At 35.9% G+C, this 24,994-nt stretch overlaps 2 protein-coding genes across 4 annotated transcripts in view; both read right to left on the reverse strand.

Moving 5' to 3' along the window:
• Positions 1 to 13,497, reverse strand: part of LOC100256266 (ATP-dependent DNA helicase Q-like 2) — a 39,408-nt gene extending 25,911 nt beyond the window's left edge. Inside the window, exons 1-4 of one of the 3 annotated variants that reach the window (XR_784705.3) lie at positions 13,040 to 13,497; positions 9,925 to 10,145; positions 1,502 to 1,648; positions 1,201 to 1,416 (exon numbers count right to left, since the gene is read on the reverse strand). Coding sequence is in view for 1 of the 3 variants with exons in the window: in XM_010646508.3 (XP_010644810.1) it covers positions 1,201 to 1,416; positions 1,502 to 1,648; positions 9,925 to 10,145; positions 13,040 to 13,106 (651 nt within the window). In the remaining 2 variants the exon portion in view is untranslated. The remainder of the gene's footprint in view (positions 1 to 1,200; positions 1,417 to 1,501; positions 1,649 to 9,924; positions 10,146 to 13,039) is intronic. The other 2 variants (XR_784709.3, XM_010646508.3) reach the window with 2 other exon arrangements.
• Positions 13,498 to 22,389: 8,892 nt separating this feature from the next.
• On the reverse strand, positions 22,390 to 24,429 carry LOC100261359 (pentatricopeptide repeat-containing protein At5g48910). The gene has a single exon (XM_002268494.4). It carries the CDS (start codon positions 24,315 to 24,317, stop codon positions 22,422 to 22,424), a length of 1,896 nt encoding a protein of 631 aa, XP_002268530.1. The 5' UTR covers positions 24,318 to 24,429; the 3' UTR covers positions 22,390 to 22,421.
• Positions 24,430 to 24,994: the final 565 nt, after the last annotated feature.

Genomic DNA, 24,994 nt, shown 5'->3' on the forward strand with positions numbered 1-24,994 from the left:
AAACCACCACCATCATCAAAATTATGTCATGAAACCCAAGCTATATATATGACTAACAGGGGGGCAAGAGATCATCTTCATTTTGAACCAAATCCTAACGGTTTAAGCTTTTAGGAAAGTTGGTAGTCTAATATGGTATCATAGCTAAGCTTTTAGGAAAGTTGGTAGTTTAACACGGTATCATAACTAAAGGTCTCAACTTCAAGTCTCACCTACTACTGTTTCCTCATCTATTTATCTACGTTTGTTAAGGCTGACTTGTCTCTCCACATGCAAGTATGGAGCTGCACATGAGGGAGAGTCCTAACAACTTAAGCTTTCAGGAAAGTTGGATGTTTAGCAATTTGCAAATCTTTTCTACCATTCGCCTTAAGTGGACCATGAATCCTATGACTTTTACAGCTGCAACCATACGATTTCAAAATTGCCTTTCACTCTAGTCAATTTTGTTGGGGATCTCCCTTACATTTTTTGATATTTTACCACCTTAGGCATGGGGAGCCCCCAGACACCAAAACTAAGTCCGATGCTTAAGTATCCTGGGAGTGATTGTGTGATGCTAGTAACTTCCTTAGTCATTTTACCAATTATTCTATATTTTTGAATTTTTTTTTCCCTGCAACTACAGCATGTTCTGTAGATCTTCAGTACTGATAACCATTTAACCCTGAATTAGCTACAGTCATCGTCAAAAAACCCTAAAACCACTGCTGCCAAATCCTATTTACAGTCTTAAACTACACCAAATAAGCCTCCTTCTTTAAACCCTAAGCAAAGCTCAATCACCCCAATTTTACAGTACCCAAGACCCCAGTTCTTTTCATATCAGGACTGACTAACTTCCTACATTTGCTACTTCCCTTATAGTCCTACATCACATTTGCATGTTTATAGGCTCCAGTACAGTTATACATATCAGCACCAATTAGCTTAAGGCAGATCGATGCTCCAAAACCAACATTAACCAGCCTCTAATGGATCACTACTTTAGACCCATAGTTAGGCACATAAAAAAAGAACCAAGTTGGAGCAAGCTGAGGCAAGGCAAGATGGCAGAAGGAAGCAAGGATATCCAATTTAACACGCCCTATTGCCATCTTTTGAAATGGAAAGCAAGTAATTACTACTAAAATGATGGAAAAAAAAATTATCCATTGTTCCAGATCAAGTCGAGAAAAAAAGGCAAAAACTAATACTCACATCAATTGAAATGAGGGAGAGACAACCAGAATGATGACACTTTTCAAGTTTTGACACGAATCTCTTGCTCTTTGATATCTTTTCAGGTGTGACATACAGTATTTTAAGGTCTCCATCGCCTTTCTCCAGTGCCTTGTATATGAACTTCTCATCTTCCTTGCTAGTAGTAGATGTCAACATGTATGCTGGGATTCCTAAAGCAGCCAATCCCATCACCTGAAGTAATGGTTGTCATGGTAAAGATTCTTCATTTGATACACAATGTTTGCATATGGCACATTCAGATAAAAATTAAGCATACCTGGTCCTGAATCAGAGAAAGCAAAGGACTGACAACAAGAGCAACTCCATCACGAAGTATAGCTGGAAGCTGGTAACAAAGGCTCTTACCACCACCTGCAGCCATGATCACCAGAACATCCCTTCCACTCATGACTGCATTTATAATCTGGTAAAAATTGAATGATTGTTTGTAAATCAATGAACATTGTGTAGGGAACAAAATTTTGAAACAGTGTGTTCAAATTAAACATAAATTTTATAACAATAAGGATACAAGTATTCCTGAGATCTCCAAAATCAAAGAGAAAAACCAATGATAAAAAGGTAGAAACTCCAGCAACTTTCTGCATCTACAAAGCCAATATTAAATCAAACCTGGAGTCGAAAGCATAAATTCTAGAGTACCCATAACTTCATGTGCACTCACATTTTGCCAAGTTCACCACTGGAATAGATGCCCCTCTCATGCATGTTATGCACATTAAAATGGAGCTCCCATAAAAGGAGATCTACCATTGTAAGCAGTCTGTTCTCCCAATTCAGGTTTCCCACAGCATTAAAATCATTCCTCAGCATGGAACAGAATTTTAAGCAAAAGGTACAAACCAACTTTCCACAACCCCTATGTAATGAATAGAAAAAGTAGGAGGCATCATGACATGCTTCACCTGTTTCATTTGGTTTCACATGAGAGTTGAGACATAGCACAATTGCAAGATTTTCTATTTTTGGATCAGAAACAGAATTACATTAAAAGTGAACAAAAGTACATGAGAAGGATGAGGAGTCCTCCCCAAAGTTACAAAAACTGATCAAAAATGGCCAAACTCTACCACAATACAAGGAGACCTAGCCAACTGGTAAGGACTAAAAAGAAATACAAAAGCCTCTACATTATCCCATATGAAACCCCTCTCATTGCTATTCAACCCCTTTTGTTCTACATACTGAGAACCAATCAAGCTGAACAACATCTTCTTGCATTTTCAGCCACTATAGGTTATATTTTTTTTGATAAGTAAATAGAAATATATTAAACAGAAAGAGGAGACACCAAACTAGTGCCCTCTAGGTATACAAGGAGTATACAAAAGCAGTCCACAGACTCTAAACCAAGGAAGGGGAAAGAACAACCCCTACCCTTACTTAGAGCCTAGCCACTCAAAAAAGCTAACAAGAGAACAAGGGCTCAAAACTATAAACACCCTAACCCAAGACCACAGATTACATATAAAAGAATGTTTCAACCTTTGGAGTGAAAACACCTCATTCCCAAAAGCCAACAAATTTCTTTCCTTCCATACTGACCAAAATATACATAAGGGGGCCATTTGCCACGCCTTTTTACTAGTTTTCCCCACAAACGCACCATGTCATCCAAGGAGAGTTTCCTTAACTAAACCAGAGAGAACCCAAGCCACACCAAAGAGAGAAAAAAGAAGATTCCACAATGCCCGCGTCTTAACACAATGAAGTAAAAGGTGATCCACCGTTTCTGCTTCAAAAAGGCAAAGAAAACACCTATTTTCCAAAGAGTACCCTCTCCTCTGGAAGCTTCCCAAGCGAAGAAAGCTACCTTATGAGGCACATACGCTCTCCAAATACTATCATAAGGGAACAAAGCAAATCCTCCGGGCTCCAGAATAGAATAGAGCGACTTGACTGAGAAATCTCCACTTCTAGATGTTGTCCAAACCACCTTATCCTTGTCCTCCCTTTGCACCCTAAAGGCTTGGATTTTTAGCATAAACCGCTCCACCATCTCAATTTCCCAATCATTAAGCGCCCTTGAGAAAAAAGGGGTCCAACCATCCCCTACACCATCTGGGTTACACACATTCGAAACCCAGGCATCTTTAGCCAGGGAAATGGCAAATAAAGAAGGGAAGGACTCGCAAAGAGGCTCATCTCCACACCACTTATCCTTCCAAAATCTCACTCTCCTACCATTACCCACGCGATAGGCTAAACTGCTATACATACCCAACCACTCCTTTCTAATAGCTTTCCAAAGCCCTACACCATGCCTCCCACTTACGGCCCGAGTACACCATCCCCCCTCCTCTACACCATATTTGTGACTGATCGCTTGCTTCCACAAAGCCTCACTTTCAATGGCAAAGCACCAATTCCACTTACTCAAGAGAGCTTTATTCGTCAAAGCTAAATTTCTCACCCCCAAACAACCTTTCTTTCTTTCCAGACAAACCATGTTCCACCTAACAAGATGTGGCCTCTGTTCAAGAGCACCTCCCCCTCATAGGAAGTCCCTCTGAATCTTCTCCAACCTCAGCCTTACTTTTTTGGGCAAAAAGAAAAGAGACATGAAGTAAACCGGCAAACGAGATAGTGTGCTCCGAATTAGGGTGAGTCTTCCCCCTTTTGATATATATTGTCTCTTCCACATAGCCAGCCTTTTCCAAAACCTCTCTTCAACACTATCCCATACCACCTCTGATTTGAAGGGTGCCCCCCCAAAGGCAGACCCAAATAACAGGAAGGCAGACCACCCACTTTACAGCCCAACTCCAAAGCCAAATCCTCTATATCATTCACCCTCCCCACTGGAATAAGCTCACTCTCCTCCAAGTTAACTCTCAACCCTAAGCAAGCCTCAAACCACATGAGAAGTCAGCTTAGATTCGTCAACTAATCCTGAGACTCCTCACAAAACACCAAGGTGTCACCCGCAAAAAGCAAGTGAGATATCAGAATCCCTTCTCCACCCCTGCCTCTTGCCCTCCACCCTGATAAAAAGCCCCCACAAATGGCCCTTCTCGTTAAGCAACTAAACACCTCCATAACTAACACAAACAAATAAGGGGATAGGGGGTCTCCTTGTCTTAAACCCCTTGAACTTTGGAAAAATCTAGAGGGAGAACCATTTATAAGAACAGAGTATCTTACAGTAGAGATACACTACTCTATCCACTTAATCCATCTCTCCCCAAAGCCCATTTTTTTTAGCACCGCCAACAAGAACTTCCAGCAAACGTGATCATAGGCCTTCTCTATATCCAACTTGCACATCACACCCCCTTGATTGCTCTTCAACCTGGAATCCACAACCTCATTTGCAATCAAAACTACATCAAGAATTTGTCTACCCTCCACAAAGGCATTTTAGGGTTCCAAAATCACTTTTCCCATTACCTTCTTGATTCTATTTGCCAACACCTTGGCCAACAACTTGTAAAGGCTTCCCACAAAGCTAATCGGTCTGAAATCTTTCAAATCTTCTGCACCTCCCTTCTTAGGGACTAAAACCAAGAAGGTGGCATTTAGAGATTTTACAAATTTGCCTCTTTCATGAAATTCTCTAAAAAAGCCCATAATCTCTCCCTTCACCACATCCCACCCAAAAAGCCAAAACGCCATAGTAAAACCATCCGGCCCGGGGCTTTGTCTTTGCCTAGATCTGTAAGAACTGCAAACACCTCTTCCTCCGGGAAAGGATTCTCCAACCCCTCAACCTCACTGTTATCTAACCCCATAAAGGACAACCTGTCGATACTAGGGCGCCACCCCTCTTCTTCTGAGTACAACTTTTGAAACGCCCCCACCACACTGTTTTTTAAATTATTTTCCTCTGAGTGGCAACAACCATTAACTTTCAACTTAGACAGTCAGTTTCTTCTACTATAAGCATTCGCCATCCTATGAAAAAATATGGTATTATTGTCCCCCTCCTTCAGCCACAACTCCCTAGTCTTCTACCTCCAAAAAATCTCTTCCCTCATCACCCATGACTTGTAGGACTCCCTTGCTCCATTTCTTGCTTCACATTCTTCCAAATTTAAAGCTGCATATTTCTCCTTTTCATCCCAATACTCAACCCGCATAAGAGTTTCACCCTTTTTAGTCTCAACGAGCCCAAACTCTTCTTTATTCCAAATCTTCGGAATATTTTTAAGGGCCCTCAATTTAGCATCTAAAATGTAGCTGGATGTCCCTGTAAATTTTAAACTCCCCCACCACGTCTTCATCTTGTCTTTGAAACCCTCCTCCTCCAACCACATGTTCTCAAATCTGAAAGGGGAAGGTCCCCTCTTCAACCCTCCTCCTTCAAGGAGGACCGGGAAGTGATCCGAGACAAGTCTGGGGAGAATACCCTGCACAGCCCCATTGAACAGATTATTCTAGTTGTCCCTCACTAAGAACCTATCCAGCCTCCACTAGACCTGATTATTCAAGCCTCCTCTCCAAGTAAACGCCCCCCCACCACCCATCAAAGGAAAATCCCTCAACTCCAAATCCTCTAACACTTTTGAGAATCTCCTCATTGAAGCAATAAGCCCACCTCCCCTACTGCGCTCCTCTGGAAACCTTACCAAATTGAAATCCCCTCCCACACACCAAGGGTCACTCCATAACCCTTTAACTGACCCAAGTTCCTCCCAAAAATCCTCTCTATCTCTACTACATACCGGCCCATATGGGCTTGACCAATATGTGTCTCACAAGTTAAAGCCACTATAGGTTATACTTCTAAGCAATTGATGCGATGTGTTCCATCTGGTGCAGGACTTCTCACATCTTGATCAAGGTTCACACCAATTGGCACCAAAGGAGGTTACACATCGCAGACTAATTACTGCCAAAGTGGAGTCAGCACAGCAAGGGCAAACTATAAAAGGACTCCATGGAGTAGTGTAGCAATTGTTCCAAAGGGAAAAGGCAACCCACCAAGTGACACTAACCTAGAGCAAGAGCAGTTGAGGATCTTAGCCGCAGAAGAATGAAGGTATGTCACAATCCTATAAAATTATAAAGCCTTTTTTTCTTTAAATAGGCAAACAGAAAGAATGCATTAAGAAGTGTCTAATAAAAGAGGGAGTGCAATCCAAGTGTATACAAGATGTATTCAAGCAGTGCTCAAGAGTCAAGACACTCACGAACACTACAACTATGCTAACCAACCCCCATTCTATCTATAAAATCCAAAAAAGGCAACATATGAGAACCTAACTTCCCACCTGACCACAAAAATAAAGGCTTTTGAACCAACTCTTTCAACCCCATACAAGACTGTTGCACACCTTCAAATATTCTTCTCTTACATTCTTCCCAAATAACCAAAACATAGGATCAGCCTCTAAACATCCTTGCATTTGGTTCCAATGTGAGACTCGTGTCAACTGAAAAGGACTCCTTTGACTGAAAGGGGAAACACCCAAAACACTCCAAAAAGAGAAAAGACCAATGCCCTATAAAAAGATTATAGGGCTTTAACTTGTGAGACACATATTGGTCAACCCTAAAAGCCCATGAGGCCTAGCTCAAGTGATAAAAGGTTGGGAGGATTTGTGGGAGGTTCCAAAGTCAAGCCCCAATGAGGACAAAAATTTAACTCTCAAAAAAAAAAATTATTGGTCAAACCTAAAAGCAACTCCTTTCTGTCAAAAATCATCAAACCCTTCTGTAAGGGTTAAACATGCACTTCTCTACCCTCCTTAGATGATTTTAGGCTCAAATCTCATGTCTACATGTTAGAGATTTTTCCAGTTCTTCATTTCATTCAAGCTAATTCCTCATTTCTTTCAAACCAAAGTGTCTTGTTTTCTTTCACTTACAACTGGTGAGAAAGTAGGGCTTAGTAATGATTTTCTTCAAATCTCACTTTTTTGTGGTAGATTTAGCTTCATCAAGAGAGATTCATGTTTGATTTACTTAATCTTTTTCCTTTATTATTTTCAAAAACAAAAAAACAAAAAAAGGACTAAATATTAATGGTTTGGCATAGATCCATGAAGAGATAGATTGAGGGATTTCAAGGGGTTGGAGAGGGAATATCGCAAGTTCCAAATTTAATGCCAAGTGGAAAAAATATCACTTTTCAGACAGTAGGCGTATTGAGGATTTTTACATAGATCAAGGAATTTAAAGGGGTTGGGGAGGAAATGTTGCAGGTTCCAAATTTAATTCCAAGTGGAAAAAATATCACTTTTCAAAAACGAGTAATGAGGATTTATTTATTTATTTAATCAGACGATAAATGATGGAATTTAGAAACAAAGTCCGTTTTAGATCTGCATTCGCTATCAAGAACAACAAATCCATTGATATGAATTAATAATTGTCTAATCAAAAAAATTACAAAGAAGAATGAGAATTCCTTCCAAAATATACAAAACCTGATAAAGAACAATGAAAGTAATTGTAACCTACTCCAAAGGATAACTAGATAAACTCCATGTCAGAACTAGGAGACTGAACAATGAACATTCCAAAAACTCCATAAAACAGGGTCAGGGTAAAGTTCCCCACAAAAGAAACCAATTGCTCAGCCCCCCTCTTGGCTAAAAGATCAATAACATTATTAGCTAAGCATCAAAGACCAGGAGAAAGAGCATACCAAATCTCCAATGACACCAATAACTGGGTGAAGTCAACCATCAAACTTCCATGAACCTATCTTTCCTCTTTGGACACCTACAAGATAACAATAGCTAATCCCTCTCCACTAAGGGATTGGAGAGGCCCATAGCCTTTGCTTGAGACAAAGAGCAAACCCTCCAAAAGTGATAAGATCTATACCTGACAGCCAAACCCTCTCTAACAAAATCAGAAAAGGCTCCCAGCACTGTAGATTATGACCTTTGATTACAAGTCCAGTTCCCACCCACACTTGGCAATCTAGAGAATACCCATCAAAGTTGAACTTAACAAAGCCCTCTAAAGGTGGAGTCCAGACCAATTACACCTATTTAAGTGTCCTGCTGGAATGCATTTTACCAAGAAAACAGGCATTATAAGGAAAAAATTGTCTTCAAATCTTCATATGCAGTAGATGAAGAAGTGTAGAAGCAAACTCCTATATTGGGTTTGCAATTTTTTGTCTAAGCCTTTTCAAATTTTTATTTCCGAATTGTGTTGTTCTTTTAAAGGACTAAGTAAAAATATCAAGTGATATTGATTTGGAGTGGACACAAGATCACTGATAGAGGCATGAATTTTGGAAGTGAGAAGCCTGGCTCGTATGCAATTTCTGCATAAAATAGCAATTTTAGTCTCTTTTTTTTTGCTTTATAAAACTAGGAGTCCATAAAAAGTGCAACATAGTAGTTAGAAGCATTGATAACCCAATGGTGGAGATACTTTTGCACTCTTTTTGCGCTTTTTTTAATACATTTTTTACTTATCAAAAAAAAAAAAAAAAAAACCCAATGGTGGAGATTAAAGCTTAGTGAATGGTGGAAAGCACTTTATGGAAGTATTACATGTCATGTGATGAATCTGCTGCAATCAGAGGAAAGCAATAGGCACATCAAATAGTCAATATTGCTGTTAATTGTGCCTTATAATGTATTCTGCATTTGAATTGGAAATTTAACGCTCAAATTTTGTTGTAGTGGTACACTAAACCACTGCAGCAGCGTCTTAAATGACATTTAGCCTTCTAGAACACTTTTATCCCTTTTTCTTTTTTTCTTTTTTTTTTGATAGAAAGAGACTACCAAACAAAATATCTATAAATCCTATCAAAAAATGAGTCATAATAACCTTCCAATCCAAATTTTGTAACATCTCTAGAAAACTTTGACCTCCAAATGATAGGCTCTACATTACAAATATATTTCTTAGCTAAACAATTTGTTGTTCTATTTGCTTCCCTGTAAATATGGTGATAATTGTAAATATTTAGGTCCTAAGTTAACTTCCAAATATCCTCCATTAACAACATAATAGAACTCGGAAAATTAATCTTTATATTATAATAATCTATCACTATTTATGAGTTCCTTCAATTTCTAGGTTCAAGAACCCATTGTTCTTAGCAACTAACATGCCATCTCTTAGAGCTTTTTAGAACATATCATGTAATTTACAGTGTCTTACTTATTGTAACATTTTATGACTTCAGAATGTTCTTAATTTTTCTAATTCTCCATTATTTTTAGGAATGCTTTTCACTAATAGTTGTTCAGTATGTTCCATTTCATCAAAAGCCAACCCAAACCATCAACTAGTAGACAGATAATTGAAAGAAACCCACTTAGAACTGGTATTTTGAACCCATGTTCCTGAGGCTTTAGATTAGGCTATCTCTAGCGATAAGAGTTCTCTTTACCAACCAGTACTTACTATGACAATTTGTTAGAGAGCAGTCCGCAAGGTTACATTCTTAGTTGGGAATCTCAGATTGTTCCTAAGTTTCAATAAAATTAGAAGAAACCATAGATAGAGTTCAATATGTAAGGTTGAAGCTCCAAAACAAAGATCAGATGGCAAAGGAAATGCATCGACTTTTTCATTTCAGAGACCTTTATAATACTGTCAACATCCCCATTTTACTGATAAAAAATCCCACTTAAGGTACACAATTTCTTTGAAATCCAGATCTAAAAAGTGGACATATAATTCACACAATAAGGTCCTGCATTTGAGGGGCTTAAATCAAATCACCGTTACAGCAGACAAACTGATTGCGAAAGCACTAACCTCACGCTGGTTTGCACGATATGTGGATATGCCAAAAATATTGAACCTAACATCATCTGCTTGAGCATCCCAGTCAAATGGCCCTGACCAGTTCTCTACTGCAACAGAAGCGCCATCCTTTACAGGGCTTCCTGATCCTTTACATGCTTCCAACAGGGTTTTCAGTTCAGATTGTCTCTCATGCAACTTCTCTTGCCGATCAAGCAAATTCTTAATCTGGTCTGGACAATGAGAAACAATTTACTAATAAACAATACAGATTAAGATTTTTTATTTGTTTTTTGATAAGAGAAGTATGTATAATAAAAAGAGGTGCCAAAATGGCGCCTCAAGGTATACAAGATAGATACACCCACACCCACACAGCTGGAACAAAAAAAGCTGTCAGAATGAAGGTACAAAAACATCCCCACCCTCAACGAGAACCCAACCAATCAACAATACAGATTAAGATACTAGAAAAAAAAATACTTAGTTCCTACTGATTCATATACCCAAACATGTACATTTTTCATTCAAAACCAAAATAAGATCATGTAAAGGTAAAGATGGGATGTTCAAGATGTACAGCAGTAGAAACATAAGAAAAATAACAAAGAACCAAAATGAGGCAGCCTAATGAAGCCTAGAATAAATCTATCTGAGATCCAATAAGATATTACCGAGGGCCAGCCACATCCTTGGATACAGATATCCAAATAGATGTGAGGTAACAGATTCTATCCTTGAAAGTCTCCATTCCACTTGAATCAGATAGCCCACGAGGTGGCTGAGATTGCCCGACTCCACAAAGTTCTCCTTCTAGGATTTCTTCCAAACCCCCGGAAGGAGATCACCAGCAAATTTGTAATGATTCTAAGAGATACCCAAACAGTCCCCGCCAAATGGAACAGCCTCATCTGTATCTCCAGTGCAAAGACCCCACACACACATCTTTTATAGGAACCCAAAGCGACAAAAACATGATTAAAAGTAAGTTCAGGGCCTTTGCTTTGACCCAGAGAGATTATGTCCCTTAGGATTTTATTATTCAAGTTATAGTTTTTGTTCACTCCTCATGAAGGTCTTTTTAGCATTTATCAATCCACAACAAGGGAAACAACATAATAATTGCTCTAAATATCTATACATTTGTCCTTTGCAAGAAAGGGAATTTACCAGAGGTTTATAAATTGTTTCTTCTCCTCAAATGATGAGTATTTCAATCTTGGTGGATTCTTATTTTCAAATCTATATTTCAACCAATTACCCTGTTCTAGTACTTTTGCACCCTCTAACCATTATGAAAATCATACATTCCCTGATTTTTAAAGACGAAAACATTGGTATCATATTAAGTGATTAAACCCTGTAAATAACTTATGGAAGGTCCAACTAGATTGACAACAATGAAGGAGAAAATTAAAGCTAAATTTGCCATGTTAAATTGATAAATCTATCCTATAATTATTTGGTTTAGTTGAGTGATACGAGGCAGTATTTTAAAAGGCTATTGAGGCTTATGCCTCGAGGCAAGGCTCTACAAATTAACATTGAGGCTATAGCCTCGATCAAGGTAATTGAGCCTTAAGCCTCACCCTATCAAGGCTTATAGCTTTGAGGCTTACAATTTTGAGGCTATAGCCTCAAGGCTGTTGAGGCCTAAGCCACAAATATCCAAAGAGTTTTTTGCCTTTAAGGGCTTTTGGTATATATTTTATTTGAGAATTAAGTATCAATACTCAATGAGTTTTAATGGGTTCTATCATCTATGCTTTTGTGGACTTTTGATATAGATTTTATGAGTTTTCTATTGGGTCCTTGCTTAGTTAAACCTTTAACAAAATACATACTTAGTTGACTTCCAATTAACCTTTTAAATAGAACAAAAAAAAAGGGGGATTGAGAAGAATAACAAAATTAGAAATTGCCTTAGTGGTTGATCTCATATAAAATCTAATTCTTGATAGATAAAAAAAGAAACCACTATAATCAGAAGACAAAGAAGAAGGATGGATGGATATTAACACAAATGACCAATATAATATAAAAAATGGATATGACAATATTCCTTGGAGGATCCTATTAGTGATAAAAATAGTAATGTTGAAAACTATTTGATAAACCCATTCGAGAGCTAAATTTTTTAGGAAAAAGAGGAATTAAATTAGAAACTATTAACAATAAAAAATAATTCATTTTATCATTATTTAGTTTATGTTTTTTTTATTATTAAATTTTCTTGTGACTTTATGAGTTTTTTTTTTTTTTTTGATATTTTTTTATTAGTTATTTGTTTAAGTTGAGGATTATATCTCATTCTACCCTAAGGCTTATACCTCGCCTCATTTAGGTAAAACGCCTCAAGACTGTCTTTAACCTTTTAAAACATTGATGAAAAGGAACATGTGATTTTTTCTTAATGATTTGCAAATGATTAAAATATAAATGTTAAAATTACAGGTCGCAGATGCTTAACAAATGTCAGACATTCATGGCTTGGTGGATGGGTGGATGAGTGGCAGTAGAAGGACAACACCAAGTAACATAGGGATTCAAGTCCAAATTGTCGGTTTTGATTGTTAGTTAAGTAAGCGTACAGCCTACTCATGTGATGGTTTGATAAATAGGAGAAGAAACGCCAAAAAACCAAGGCTTTGATACTAGATTAAACTACCAATTTGACTCAAAAGTTCAAAGATATAAGATATTCAGCCAACAATGTATATCAAGCAAACTAATACTTGGGCCAATAGCCATAAAATTTCAAAAGTCATGCTATTTCACGCAACCCAATTCCCCAATTAAATCTCTAGGGAGACCCACACCACATTTTTCTTGAATTGGTTCTCCAATCGAAGGCATATCATATTTGGCCAATCAAGGGACATGTGATCATACATTCAAGAATCAACCGTTAAATAGTTTCAAAAGTTTATCATTTTTCTCATATCAGAAACCTCAGCAGCGGCCAATGTCATTCCAATTACTTCAAGTTCAGGAAAGGTACCCATATATCAAAATGCAACAAACAGTAATAACAAGCTTAAAGTGAAACTAAAATCACACTGATAAATTAAATTAAATAATAATTGTTAAAAAAAATAAAATAAAAAAGGAGAGAGAGATTGAAAACCTTGGACGTCTTGAAGCTCCAATTCGACGTTGAAGAGCTCCTCCAAGAGATCATAATTACTATCCATCCTCTTTATAGATGAAACCTAAAACCCACAAAATTTACAACATTGCCCACGCCTCGTTTTGAAGCCCTAGAGCAACCGTGTCACTGTGGGAAGTTCGATGGAGATTTGGCTCCCGTTGCTGATGAAAATCTGGGGCTTGGATTTTGGTATGAAGAATGTATTCTGGTCCTGTGTGATCTATGGAGTGTGGACTACCGCAACTGAAAGCAATGTGCTTCAACGTCTAGGGTTTTGTCCTTTTTTTCTTTCTTTTGTAAAGAAGATCCGCTGTTTGGATGGAAGGAAAATGAGAGACTGCTTGGCGATGAAAAATGTAAGATTGATTTGTCAAAATTATTTTTTCAAAAAATATATGCCTTTTTAGCAATATTTTATAAAATAATTTTCCAAAAAAAAAAAAAAGAATTAACAATACAAATGCAAATTATTTCATTTTGGTAAGCAAAAATTTAGATATAAACAATAATTTTTTAAATAAAAAATATTCATATTTATAATTATGTGTCAAGACATTTTGTCAAGACATTTTACCAAAAAAACAAATTCTTGTGCAATAAAAAAAACAAAAATTTGTTTTCAAAGATAACTCCCAAACATATTTTCAATAACAATTTAAAAAATTATCATTAAACTTATTTTAAAAAAAAAACTCTAAAAATCAAGATGGCAAAGTAATTAATTAAGTAAATTACTCTCAATATCAACATTATTGCAAAATGAAATTAATTAAGTAATAAATTATATTGAATATCAATATAATTGTTCATTATCTTATGTAGTTGTCTTAAGCAATGTTTGGTTTTAAAAAAGTATTAAGAAAAAAAAAATTGTAAAAGAAAAATATTTTTCTTATATTTAGTTGTAATAAGGAAAATGGTTTAATACATTTTACTCTCTCAACTTACAGTGTGTTTTGCATATTGTTTCATCGGATTTAAAATTGAACACATTGCACTACAAGTTTCTTAAATACTAGCATTTTGCCTTCTTTTTTGAACAAAATTAGTTTTAATGAACGAAAATGTCATGTATTATGCATATGACTGACTAGTTAAAGATAGATTTGTAAATTCACTTGCCCCAAAATCCCTAAAGAGAGCTCTCCCTCCCTTGCTTCTCTTCGTTTTTCCTTTGAAGTCCTAACCTTCTAAGCCATAACAAACTAGAGGTAAACACCTTCGGAAAGGAAAATTCTCAAAACAAAAGCAAAACATTATAAGAAAAAAGAAATTTATAGTTAAAATCCATTTTAATCAAACTCTCAATCCTTCAATGTCTGCATTAGGTATTTGGGGCTTTGGGGGTTACGACTTTGGAGGAAGAACGAAGACAAACAAGAGAGGGGAAGAGTTCTATTTAGGGCTTTTTGGGTGAGTCAATTTACAAATCTACCCTTAATTAGTCAATTACATGCACAACACATGACATATTCGTTTATTGAAACTAATTTCATCAACAAAAAAGACAGAGTATTGATTTTTAAGAAGTTTTGAGTGTAATGTGTTCGATTTTAAACCTGAATGGGTAATGTGCAAAACACGTGAGAGGTTGACGAGGTAAGTGTATTAAACACTAAGAAAAAAATAAAAGAAAATTAAACATAATTAAAATTAGTTACAATATGTGATGTGTCTCATACATATAGGTTTATTAGTTTACTAGGCAAATTATGTGACCTAATGTCATGCTCAAGATATTCCCTTGGAAGCCTATCCAATGTTATGGGTTGTTTGGTGTACAAGAAGTAAAATTGGACGATTTGATTGGATCTTATCTTGGGAATTTTATTTTAAAAATATTTTTATTAAAACTAAATATAATTTTTCATATTACAAAATTTTTAATTAAATAAAAATATGATTGAGAACTACATTTTTTCTTTCTCCAGTATTTAAATAAGTAATGTCTAAAAGTATCTATCTATAGTTGAAAGTTGTATCCAAATGCTCTTAAAAACTTGTATTTCACTTTTAAACTTATTTTTAAAATTTTCAAGAACCAAACATAGCTTAGATGAAACCACCATATATTGGTAATTATTTGTCCTACTTCTATCCTTCACCCTACCTGGAGTAACATCTCACAAAGGCATGCAATATATTGTTAAGGTTGAAGTTATCCCACATCAGAAGAAGACAAAAAGAGGGATCTTCCTTGCTCTATAAATGAAGGCCTCCACCCCCTATACTAATCATCATAAGAAAAAGGTTTTCATCATTTTGTAAACTTTTATACTCTCTCCTCTTATATGAGAGAGAGGTTGTAATTTTTTTTTTTTTTTTCATATAGTGGATATTTTTCGATTTTACCCCATGGAGGTTTTCCTCATAATTAAAAGGGTTTTAACGTACTTTTTGTTAATGATTATTTTTATTTTATTTATTGCTCTATTTTTTATTTTTCTATTTTTAAATTATCATTGCAAGTATCATTTCATAATAGTGGTAACAAAGCCTAGGTTTAGAAGAATAGAATAATAATAAAAAAATAGAATAATAAATAAAAATAATGGACAAAAGTACTTGTGTGGTAAAATCCTCTTAATTATGAGGAAACCTCCACGGGTAAGACTGAAAAATATCTACTCTATGAATATAAAATTACAATCTCTCTCAATTAAGAAGAGAGAATATAAAAGCTTAGAAAATAAAGAAAGCCTTTTTTTTTTGGATAATTATTGTAGGGGATGGAGACTTCCTTTTATAGCATAAGAAAGCTCCATTTTTGTCTTCTTTCGATGTAAGATGACTTCAACCTTAACATTCTCCCACTTGAAGTCATTCTTCTGTCTTAAAACTTGTGTCACTACCACATGGAAGAAAAGCTATTGGAAACAAGCTGGTCTATAAGATCAAACTTGATAACAATGACCAAGTGAAACGATATTGTACTATTGGGAGAGCTAGGAGTTCAATCAATTAGTCCAATGGAAGTCTTCTGTGATAACTTGTTTGCCATTAGTATTGCCAAGAACCTAGTGCATCATGATCACACCAAGCATATTGAGTTGGATCATCATTTATGAGGAAGGAATACTCAAATTGGTGTATATTCCTACAAATTCTGAAGTGGTTAATATCTTCACTAAAACTCTTCCTAGAATGAGATTTGAAGATCTAATTTCCAAGCTATGAATGATTAACATCTATTCCTAGCCCTAGGGGAGTGGAAATTTGGTTTTAATGAGTAGGTTTGGTTAACCTATTATCCTATTTAATTAGGAGATATTCAGTTTTAATTTGGTAAATATATGATCTCAAATAAAATGAGATTTGGCTATATTTTTTGTTTTCTAGATTTAGCCATGTAAATCCCTAATTTTAAGGGAATTTTAAGGGATATTTCTCGCAATTGTGTTGTTATAGTTGTGTATTCACAACTATTATAGTTGTGTGTTCACAATTGTTATAGCAATGTATTCTATATATCCCTTTCTTGTATTTGACGTAAGGAATCCATGAAATTTCAAAGTTTTCCTCTCTAAACTCTTCAATTTATTTATTGAAAAACCTTAATTTTATGAAATCAAATTGAGGATTAACCATAGGAGTGTCCTTTATGAAAATTTGAACAATCCCAAACCTAGCTTAGATTTACCATTACATTGTTTTCTATCACACATAAATCGGTAGATTTACAATTTTTAAGGAAAAAAAAAACTATTTTTAGATTTGAAGGTGATACCTACAATGATGAAACTATGGACGACAATAGCGAGTAGAATGTCAATAGAGAGTAGAACGACGATTGTGAGGAACACATTGATGGTGAGGAGCACGACTAACACTGATGAAGAATAATGTCGGGAAAGGGAAGCTAGGGCACACTAATAATTGCTCCTTCGCAAAGCACTCCACACCAATGGCAAGTTGTGGATAGCAATAGCAAATAAGACAATGACAATGAGGAGGACAACAACAACAAAGACCAAGGGGACAACGAGTAGCACAATGAAGACAAAAGCTAAGGCTTCGAGCGCCTTATGATATATTTGGGGATTTTGCTTTCTCTTCTCTTCAACTCTTTGAAAAATGATTTAATTAAGGGGAGAAATTTTTTTAACTTTTTGGCAATCTTAGGGTCAGTCATGACGTTTGGATTTCCAACATGTTTTTATTTTTATTTTTATTTTTCCAAAACAACTAAATGAAATTTTGGGAATATTGAAGGTAAATATCCTTGAACTCAATTTTCTTGGGTCGAATTGTGAAAACTTAGGATGATGTTGGCCCAATTTTCACTTCGGTGTAAAGATAATTGTCCCTAAACAAATTGGATAAGGTACAAATAAATAAAACCAAATTGTATGCGTCACATTGGGAGTGGTCTCGCTTTTCAACTCTAATTTAGTACTGAGCATAATTGTATGGGTCTTAGCATCACTTGAGTTTTAGATTGACTAATTCACTTCCTAATTTCAAGCTATAACTAAAACATATTTACAATGAAGCTAATCCATATGTAATTCTCCATATTTAATAAGAGTTAATGTAGTATTCATTATATATAATTTGTTTCTACAAATTATATCATTGACATTAACAATTTTTTTTTTTCAAATTTTTTTTTTAAAAAAACAAAAAACATCCATGGCCTTGTTACCAAGACTTACTTTCCGGTAAATGTTCTTAGAATCCATTAATATTTTAAATTGATGAAAATCAAATTTCAAATTAATAAAATTGTCATGTGAAAATAGTATAATACGATAATAATTTTTCTTTTCATGGGTATATATATAGGAAAATGTGTGGTTTTGGTGTTAAAAAAAAAGTAAAAAGAAACAACCCTTTAAAAATAATTAATGCACTTTGTAGTACCTTATTACTTCCTTCGGCCTAAAAGTGCACCAAACCTTAATTTTTTTTAATTGAATATATTAAGCATGTATTTTACAAATCGGGTTCCTTTTCCTTCTTGTCTTTTTTTTCCAAAAGTGCAGACCAAAATACACTTTTCCCTTTACTGACACAACTCCTCCCAAATACATGTAAAGGTGGCATCCACATATAAGAGTTTGTTTGGCGGAGTTTTTTAGTTTTAAAAAAATTTAAAACAACTTTTAAAATATATTTTTACATGTTTGGTAATTGTTTTTAAGTTATAATTTTTAAAAACAACATTAAAAAAAAAAAAACAAGATTCAAAGAACAACCTCAGGATTTTTCAAAATAAGACATTGTTTTTAAAAACAATACAAATTCTTTCATTCAAACAAGTTTTTTGTTTTTTGTTTTTAAAACTATTTTTTAAAACATCATATCAAAACTCTTGTTTCTAAAATATTCTAAAAACCTGTTTTTTGTTCCAAAAACACCGCCAAAGTGCACCAAGTTTTCCTCAATTTATTTCCAGGAGCTGAAACATTCCTATACCTAGTGGAGGCTCTAAGACAAAAAATGTCACAACTTTCAAAAGAAAGAAGAGACCTAGGCAGCTTTGGGGTATCATTCAAGTTCCAGTAGCCTGATTCCAAATATCTTGCATAATCAGATATCTTCCCCTGATCAAATACTTTTGGAAATCCAATTCAAAACCTAAAACAACAACAAACCAACATCATGAAGCATGTTGCCTAAGAACAGATGAAAATTTAGAAAAGGTCATTCATGGGTTCATCACATACCTCAATTTCTCCTATTGAATTTTCAGCAATTCGCCTTATATTCACCCTCAACATTCTCCGGTGATGGTTCCCACTGCTTTTAGAGCACGATTGATTTAACATCTGAATCTGTAACCCCATCCTTCTTGCAGAAAATACCGTCCCTTGAGATCATCTACATACTTCTCAAAAAATTTCCAGGGTGAACTCTGGACCAGCTTCAAATTCAAAGCCCATTATGAAGTTCCAGTTTCATGGCATCCAACTTCATCAGGAGTTGTGATATGCTCATTGTCTAATTGAAATTCCAAGCCTATTACAAAGCTTCTTTTCCTTTTTCCTTTCATTCATTCATCAAATTTAGAAAATTTTCTCTTTGAGGTCTGATTGCACAACTCATCTATAACGACCTGCTCCCAACCGTGTAGATATTGTCCACTTTGAGTCCAAGGGGGCCCTCACGACTTTAAAATGTGTCTACTTTGTTAAGAGGAGTCTCTACATATATAGCGTCAGGAACTTTCTCCCCTATCCAATGTGGGACATCACAAACATCCCCTCATGCAGACACAACATCCTCGTTGTGTCCCATGGGATTGCGGGGTCAGACAAACACCCCTTACGGGGTCAAACAAACCCCCACACCGGGGTCGAGGATTGACTCTGATACAATTTGTAACGACTCGCTCCCAACCGTGTAGATATTGTCCGCTTTGGACCCAAGGGGGCCCTCACGGCTTTAAAACGCGTCTACTTTGTTAAGAGGAGCCTCTACATATATAGCGCCAAGAACTTTCTCCCATATCCGATGTGGGACATCACATCATCAATCTGTTGAGTTTGGGCAGGAGTTTTATTCCTCTATATGTTTGTTTCCCTAATAAGGCATGGTGGTTGCCAGGAAAGAGGGGGAACTATACAGAAAAATCCATATGGCTCTGCTTTTGGACGTATACTTGCAATATATACTTAAGCGTGTCTCTAAACTCCTGTAAATAAGATCCAAAGCTCTGTCAAAGCTCCATGCCATAGGAAAAGCTCTAGGTTCAATAAAAGATAATGGAAACATAAAAATGGAGACAGAAACAAGGAAATGCATGTTTGCCATCATTTCTTATAGTTGACAAGAAATACCTCTTTAGTTTGGTGGAACTCAGGAGCCTCTTCAAGCATATCTGCACATGCATCTTCTGGATGCCATCTTGCACTTACCTGCTCAATGAGTGATTGTGAGAAAGATGATCTTAACACGGTGAACCTTTAGCAAAGAAAAATGGAGAAGTTGAAACTAGTACATCCATATCATAAAGTTTTCAATTTAATAGATAAAATTTGACCAACTGATAGTTACGACAATCTGAACACCAAAGGATAAACCCCTAGGGCAGAAGAGTTTTTTAAACGAGTTTTCTAGGAGAAAATACAACCACTCATGAAATCTTGACATGTTCCAAGCCATAGGCTATTTGCCATGCAATTCAGTAGTGTTTCTACACTATCTGGGTCAAAAACTTAATGGAGAAAAAAATCCCAACTCCTTTGCCCTTCTAAATTTCTCTCAACAGGATGCATTTTAAAGGATTGCCATGATGTACTCAACATTCCGTTAACAAACTAAATCATCCCAAATATGGTTCAATCCATTAGCTATACAAAATGATGTGCTGACACACTCCAATGTATAGCCTTTGAAAGCAAATTACATCAATCATGCATGCCTATTATCCACATCATTGGTAAAGTCTGCAAGTAATCTCAAATATTTCCACTGGATTCTCACATTTAACCCATAAAAGCATATTTTGTAACGATTTGCATTCAATCGTGTAGATATTGTCCACTTTAAACCCAAAGGGGACCTCACGAATTTAAAACGCATCTATAGGGTTAAAAGCGACACATACTTATATAGTGTCAAGAACTTTCTCCTCTATCCGATGTGAGATATCATAAACACCCCCTATATAGACTTGTCTCCCACGGGATTACGAGGCCAAATAGACAAACACCCCTCACGAGGCTAAATAAACCCCTACACCGGGGTCGAAGATCGGCTTTAATACCATTTTGTAACAACCCGCACTCAATCGTGTAGATATTGTCCATTTTAAACCCAAAAGGACCCTCACGACTTTAAAAAGCGTTTACATAATTAAGGACTCATACTTATATAATGTTAGGAATTCAAATACTATCATTTTCATTTTATTGTGAAAAAGTCCACCAACCCATGTAATAATGTTTCAGTATCACATCAAATGGGTTTGTGCCAATTTGATTATTTGTTAAAGAAAAAGACGTATAAATGAACTGATCAGATTGAATCACAAAATTCTCATTACATGAACATCAAAATAGAAATCATAATTAGGAAAAAAGAAAAAGAAAAACTAGAAACAAAGGAAAGAAGATTCTGAAGATTCTTTTCTTCCTTGTGAGCTAAATTGAGGAGAATAAGAGAAAAGCAATCACAGCAACAACTGCCATCCCCTTCATGTGAAGAAACCTTTTGATTTCTTTTCATTTTCAGCTAACAAAGACAAAAAAACACTCATTTATCTCATAAATCTGAGAAAGAGCTAACATCAAGAAGTATGCAAAACTAGGGTAATAGCATCAACATGCACAAATAAATCTTAGCCTCCTTCTGGAAATACTCTTGTGTCTGCCAAATCCCCAGGCCAAGACAAGTATCAAGAAGTTAAAATGCTTTTCATTGCTTGCACATGAATTTCAGGGTCACCACCTGGCTCCCGCTCAATGGAGAGTGCACTCCCTAGGTTTTCTCACTGGTTTTCAAGAATAGCTCACCCAGTCGAGCATGAAGCTTCTCATCCAACTTCGAATCTCATTCTAGAACTCTAACCCATAATGGAACACCCAATGGTAGGGGTTCAACTTGGCACAAGTTGGGTCAAGTTGATAGTCAACCCATGCTCAACCCAAGAATAAATCAAATCAACCCGAATACCAACCCTACCCGTTTTGAAACCCCAAGCTCAACCCAAACCTTTTTTCTCAAGCTTGGTTTGAAATCAGTTTAGAGAAAAATGTATGAGTTAGGCTCAAGTTGGTCGGGTTCATGGGTTAATCAAGTCAAAACTTAGGTTGGAACGGGTTGGGTTGCACTAAGGGGAGAAAATGTATAATAGATTAATAGGACAAAAGAAAGCTTTCTCATGGACGTTTACCTTTCACTATGTGTAGTAATAAGTTATATCTCTTAATCTTATCAACATCATATCTATCAATCTAATGTAATAATTTGATACAAGATAAATTGTTTAATTTTAATAAATAAGAAGTTAACATATTTATTTTTTTATATAAGATAAACTATTTAATTATTAATATAATGTTGACCCAATTTCTAAACACATTAACATATCCATCTAAGAAGCATAAACTTTGACCCATTTTCTACAAGTCTCATCATAATATCCTAAATGTTAATGATTTTTAGAAGCATCATTGCTTATGATTTTTTTAGTAATGTGATCAAAGCATAATAAACAAGCCTCACTCATAACTGAAAAAATTAAAATGTAATTGGACTCATTTAAATTGAAAACTTCTATCTGAAGACAATACAACTATAGCAAAACTATACAATCATCGAGGCAAAATAAAGATGATGGATGTTGTACTTAATTCAATCCTAAATATAGTGGCAGCTAATGAAGGATAATCGAATACTTAGTATTAAGAAATTACCAATAATCCATACAAGAACATGAGCCATTCACAAAATGATGAAAGCGCTTTCGGTCCCTTACAATGATCTTCCGTTTATATATTTTTGAGATTAGTTTTATTGAAGAGTGACAATCTTCACATATGCGAAGGTTCTTAGTAATCCGAAGTGGTGTTTGTGGCTGTGTGCTGATTAAGCCAAAAGCAATCGCAATCTTTTCACTATGATAGTTTAAGGAGCTTTCTTTGTCTTCTTCATCCATGTTGGTCAAGACTTGTGTAGTGTTTGGCCTATAGCCTACCAATATCAAATTTCTTGACATCTCCTGCAACATTGAATGGATCTTTTTGGATTTGGGATGGGAATCATCTTCCACAAGGAACTCATGAATCACTCCATCAAGCTCAATCCAACTACACCCTGGGTCTTTCCTTACGTCCATCTCCTTCATCATCAACCTCACTTTAGCAACCCCTTCCCAATTTCCCAAAGAGGCATATATATTTGACAGGGCCACATAGGAGCCACTGTCATGAGGAGCCAACTCCATCAGATGCTCTGCAACACGTTTACCCATCTCAACATTTCCATGCATCTTACAAGCACCAAGCAAGGCCTTCCATATCACATCATCAGGTTTAATCGGCATGTTCAGTATAAGCTCTTCAGACTCTTCTAAAAGACCAGCTCGACCTAATAGATCAACCATGCAACCGTAATGTTCAATCCTTGGTTCTAAGCCAGATACCCTAACCATGTGGTCAAAAAACCATCTACCCTCATTGACTAAACCTGCATGGCTACATGCACTCAAGAGACCGATATATGTGACATCGCTGGGCATAACTCCAGCCCGTTCCATATCCTCAAAGTGATCGAGTGTATCTTTTGCTCGACCATGCATCGCAAGCCCTGCAATAATAGTACTCCATGTGACCACATTCCTTTTTGGTAACCCCTCAAAGACCTGCAGTGCCTTCTCAATGCTCCCACACTTGGCATACATATCAATTAGCGCAGACCCAAGCACATCATCAACCCCAATGTTGTTCCTCACAGCATACAAATGCACCCACTTCCCCAACTCAAGCGCCCCAAGCCGGGACATGGCGGGGAGAACACTAACCAAAGTCACATAATTCGGGGGCACCTCAGCCATCTGCATCTCGCGAAACACCTCCACCGCCTCTTTGAAATGCCCGCTTTGTGCATACCCCGCTATCATCACATTCCAAGAGACTACACTTCTTTGAGGCATTTCATCAAACAAATTCCTAGCAACCTCAAGCTCCCCAATTCTCACATACCCATCAATCATGACATTCCACAAAACAACATCCCCATCAACCCTCCTCTTCTTATCTCTAATTCCATCACACCCATCAACAAAAACCCTTCTGTAGAACAACCTATGAGCATCCTCCATAACCCCACAACTCAAATACATCCTAACAACATTACTAACCACAAATTCATCACTATCAAGTCCAAATTTCACCGCCAACCCATGAACCTGCCTCCCTTCTCGGAGCCTCTCAGCTCTACCACAAGCCTTAAAAACAGAAGGAAATGTGAAGCAATTGGGCTCCACACTGCAATCTTCAACCATTTCAATGAACACCAGCAAGGCATCACATGGGTCGTTGCTCTCGGACAGAGCTCTTATGAGGGTGTTGTAGGAGAAGCAGTTGGGTCGGTGCATGCTTCGGAAAATCTTGCGGGCGTAGTCGAGATCACGGTGGTCGGAGACGGCGGAGAAGCGGAGGAGTTCGGCAGCGGCGAGTGGGTCTCGAATTTGGGCGGTCTTGATCATCTGGGCATGGAGTTGCTTCAAGTCTTGCATGGTTTTGCATGGGAAGAAAGAAGATGGAGGCCATAGTGAGGTTGTGGATGTGAAGATTGTTGAATTCATGGATGAAATGAAATGTTTCCAACTTCACTATTTTTCAAGATTCTGTTGAGGAATTTCTCTGGTGTATGGGAGTTAGATGAAAGAATTTTAGTACTTCTTTCACAAGATTTTCAAAAGTAGTTTTTAAAAATCAGATTTTAATTATTTTCAAAATAATTTTCTATTGTTATTTAAATTAACAAAAATATGAAATTTTGAAAAAAGAAAAAAAAAAAGGTGATGTTTGATTTATTGGATGAATAGAAAAAATTAAAATATTTTTTTATTAAATAAAAACATTGTTAAATGTACTCTAAAAGTATGTTTAGCAATGTTCTTACTGTTTAACGTTTTTAAGAGAATCACATTTCTAATGTTTTTTCAAATTATACTATTAATTTTTTAATATTATTAGTGATTTTTTAGATTTTTAAAAATATTTCTTAAATTTTGTCAAATACCTAATTTGTTTTCAAAAACATTTTTTTTTTGTTAAAAATGTTTTCTATATTTATTATCAAATAGATTCTAAAAGTGCATTTAATATTGTTTTTATTCGAAATATTTTTAACAAAAGTGTTTTTTCTAAAAGTGATTTTAAAATAATTACTTATCAAGTGTTTCTCTAAAAAACACGTCTTTTTTCAAAAATATTTTATTAGGATAAAAAGTAAAAACACTCCCTATAATCACTTATT

This window comes from Vitis vinifera, chromosome 2, assembly GCF_030704535.1.
Source record: "Vitis vinifera cultivar Pinot Noir 40024 chromosome 2, ASM3070453v1".
Classification (NCBI taxonomy): domain Eukaryota; kingdom Viridiplantae; phylum Streptophyta; class Magnoliopsida; order Vitales; family Vitaceae; genus Vitis; species Vitis vinifera.

Bases quoted from the DNA above. Each gene is read 5' to 3' on its own strand.
- LOC100261359 (XM_002268494.4), bottom strand. From the start codon at position 24,317: ATGAATTCAACAATCTTCACATCCACAACCTCACTATGGCCTCCATCT.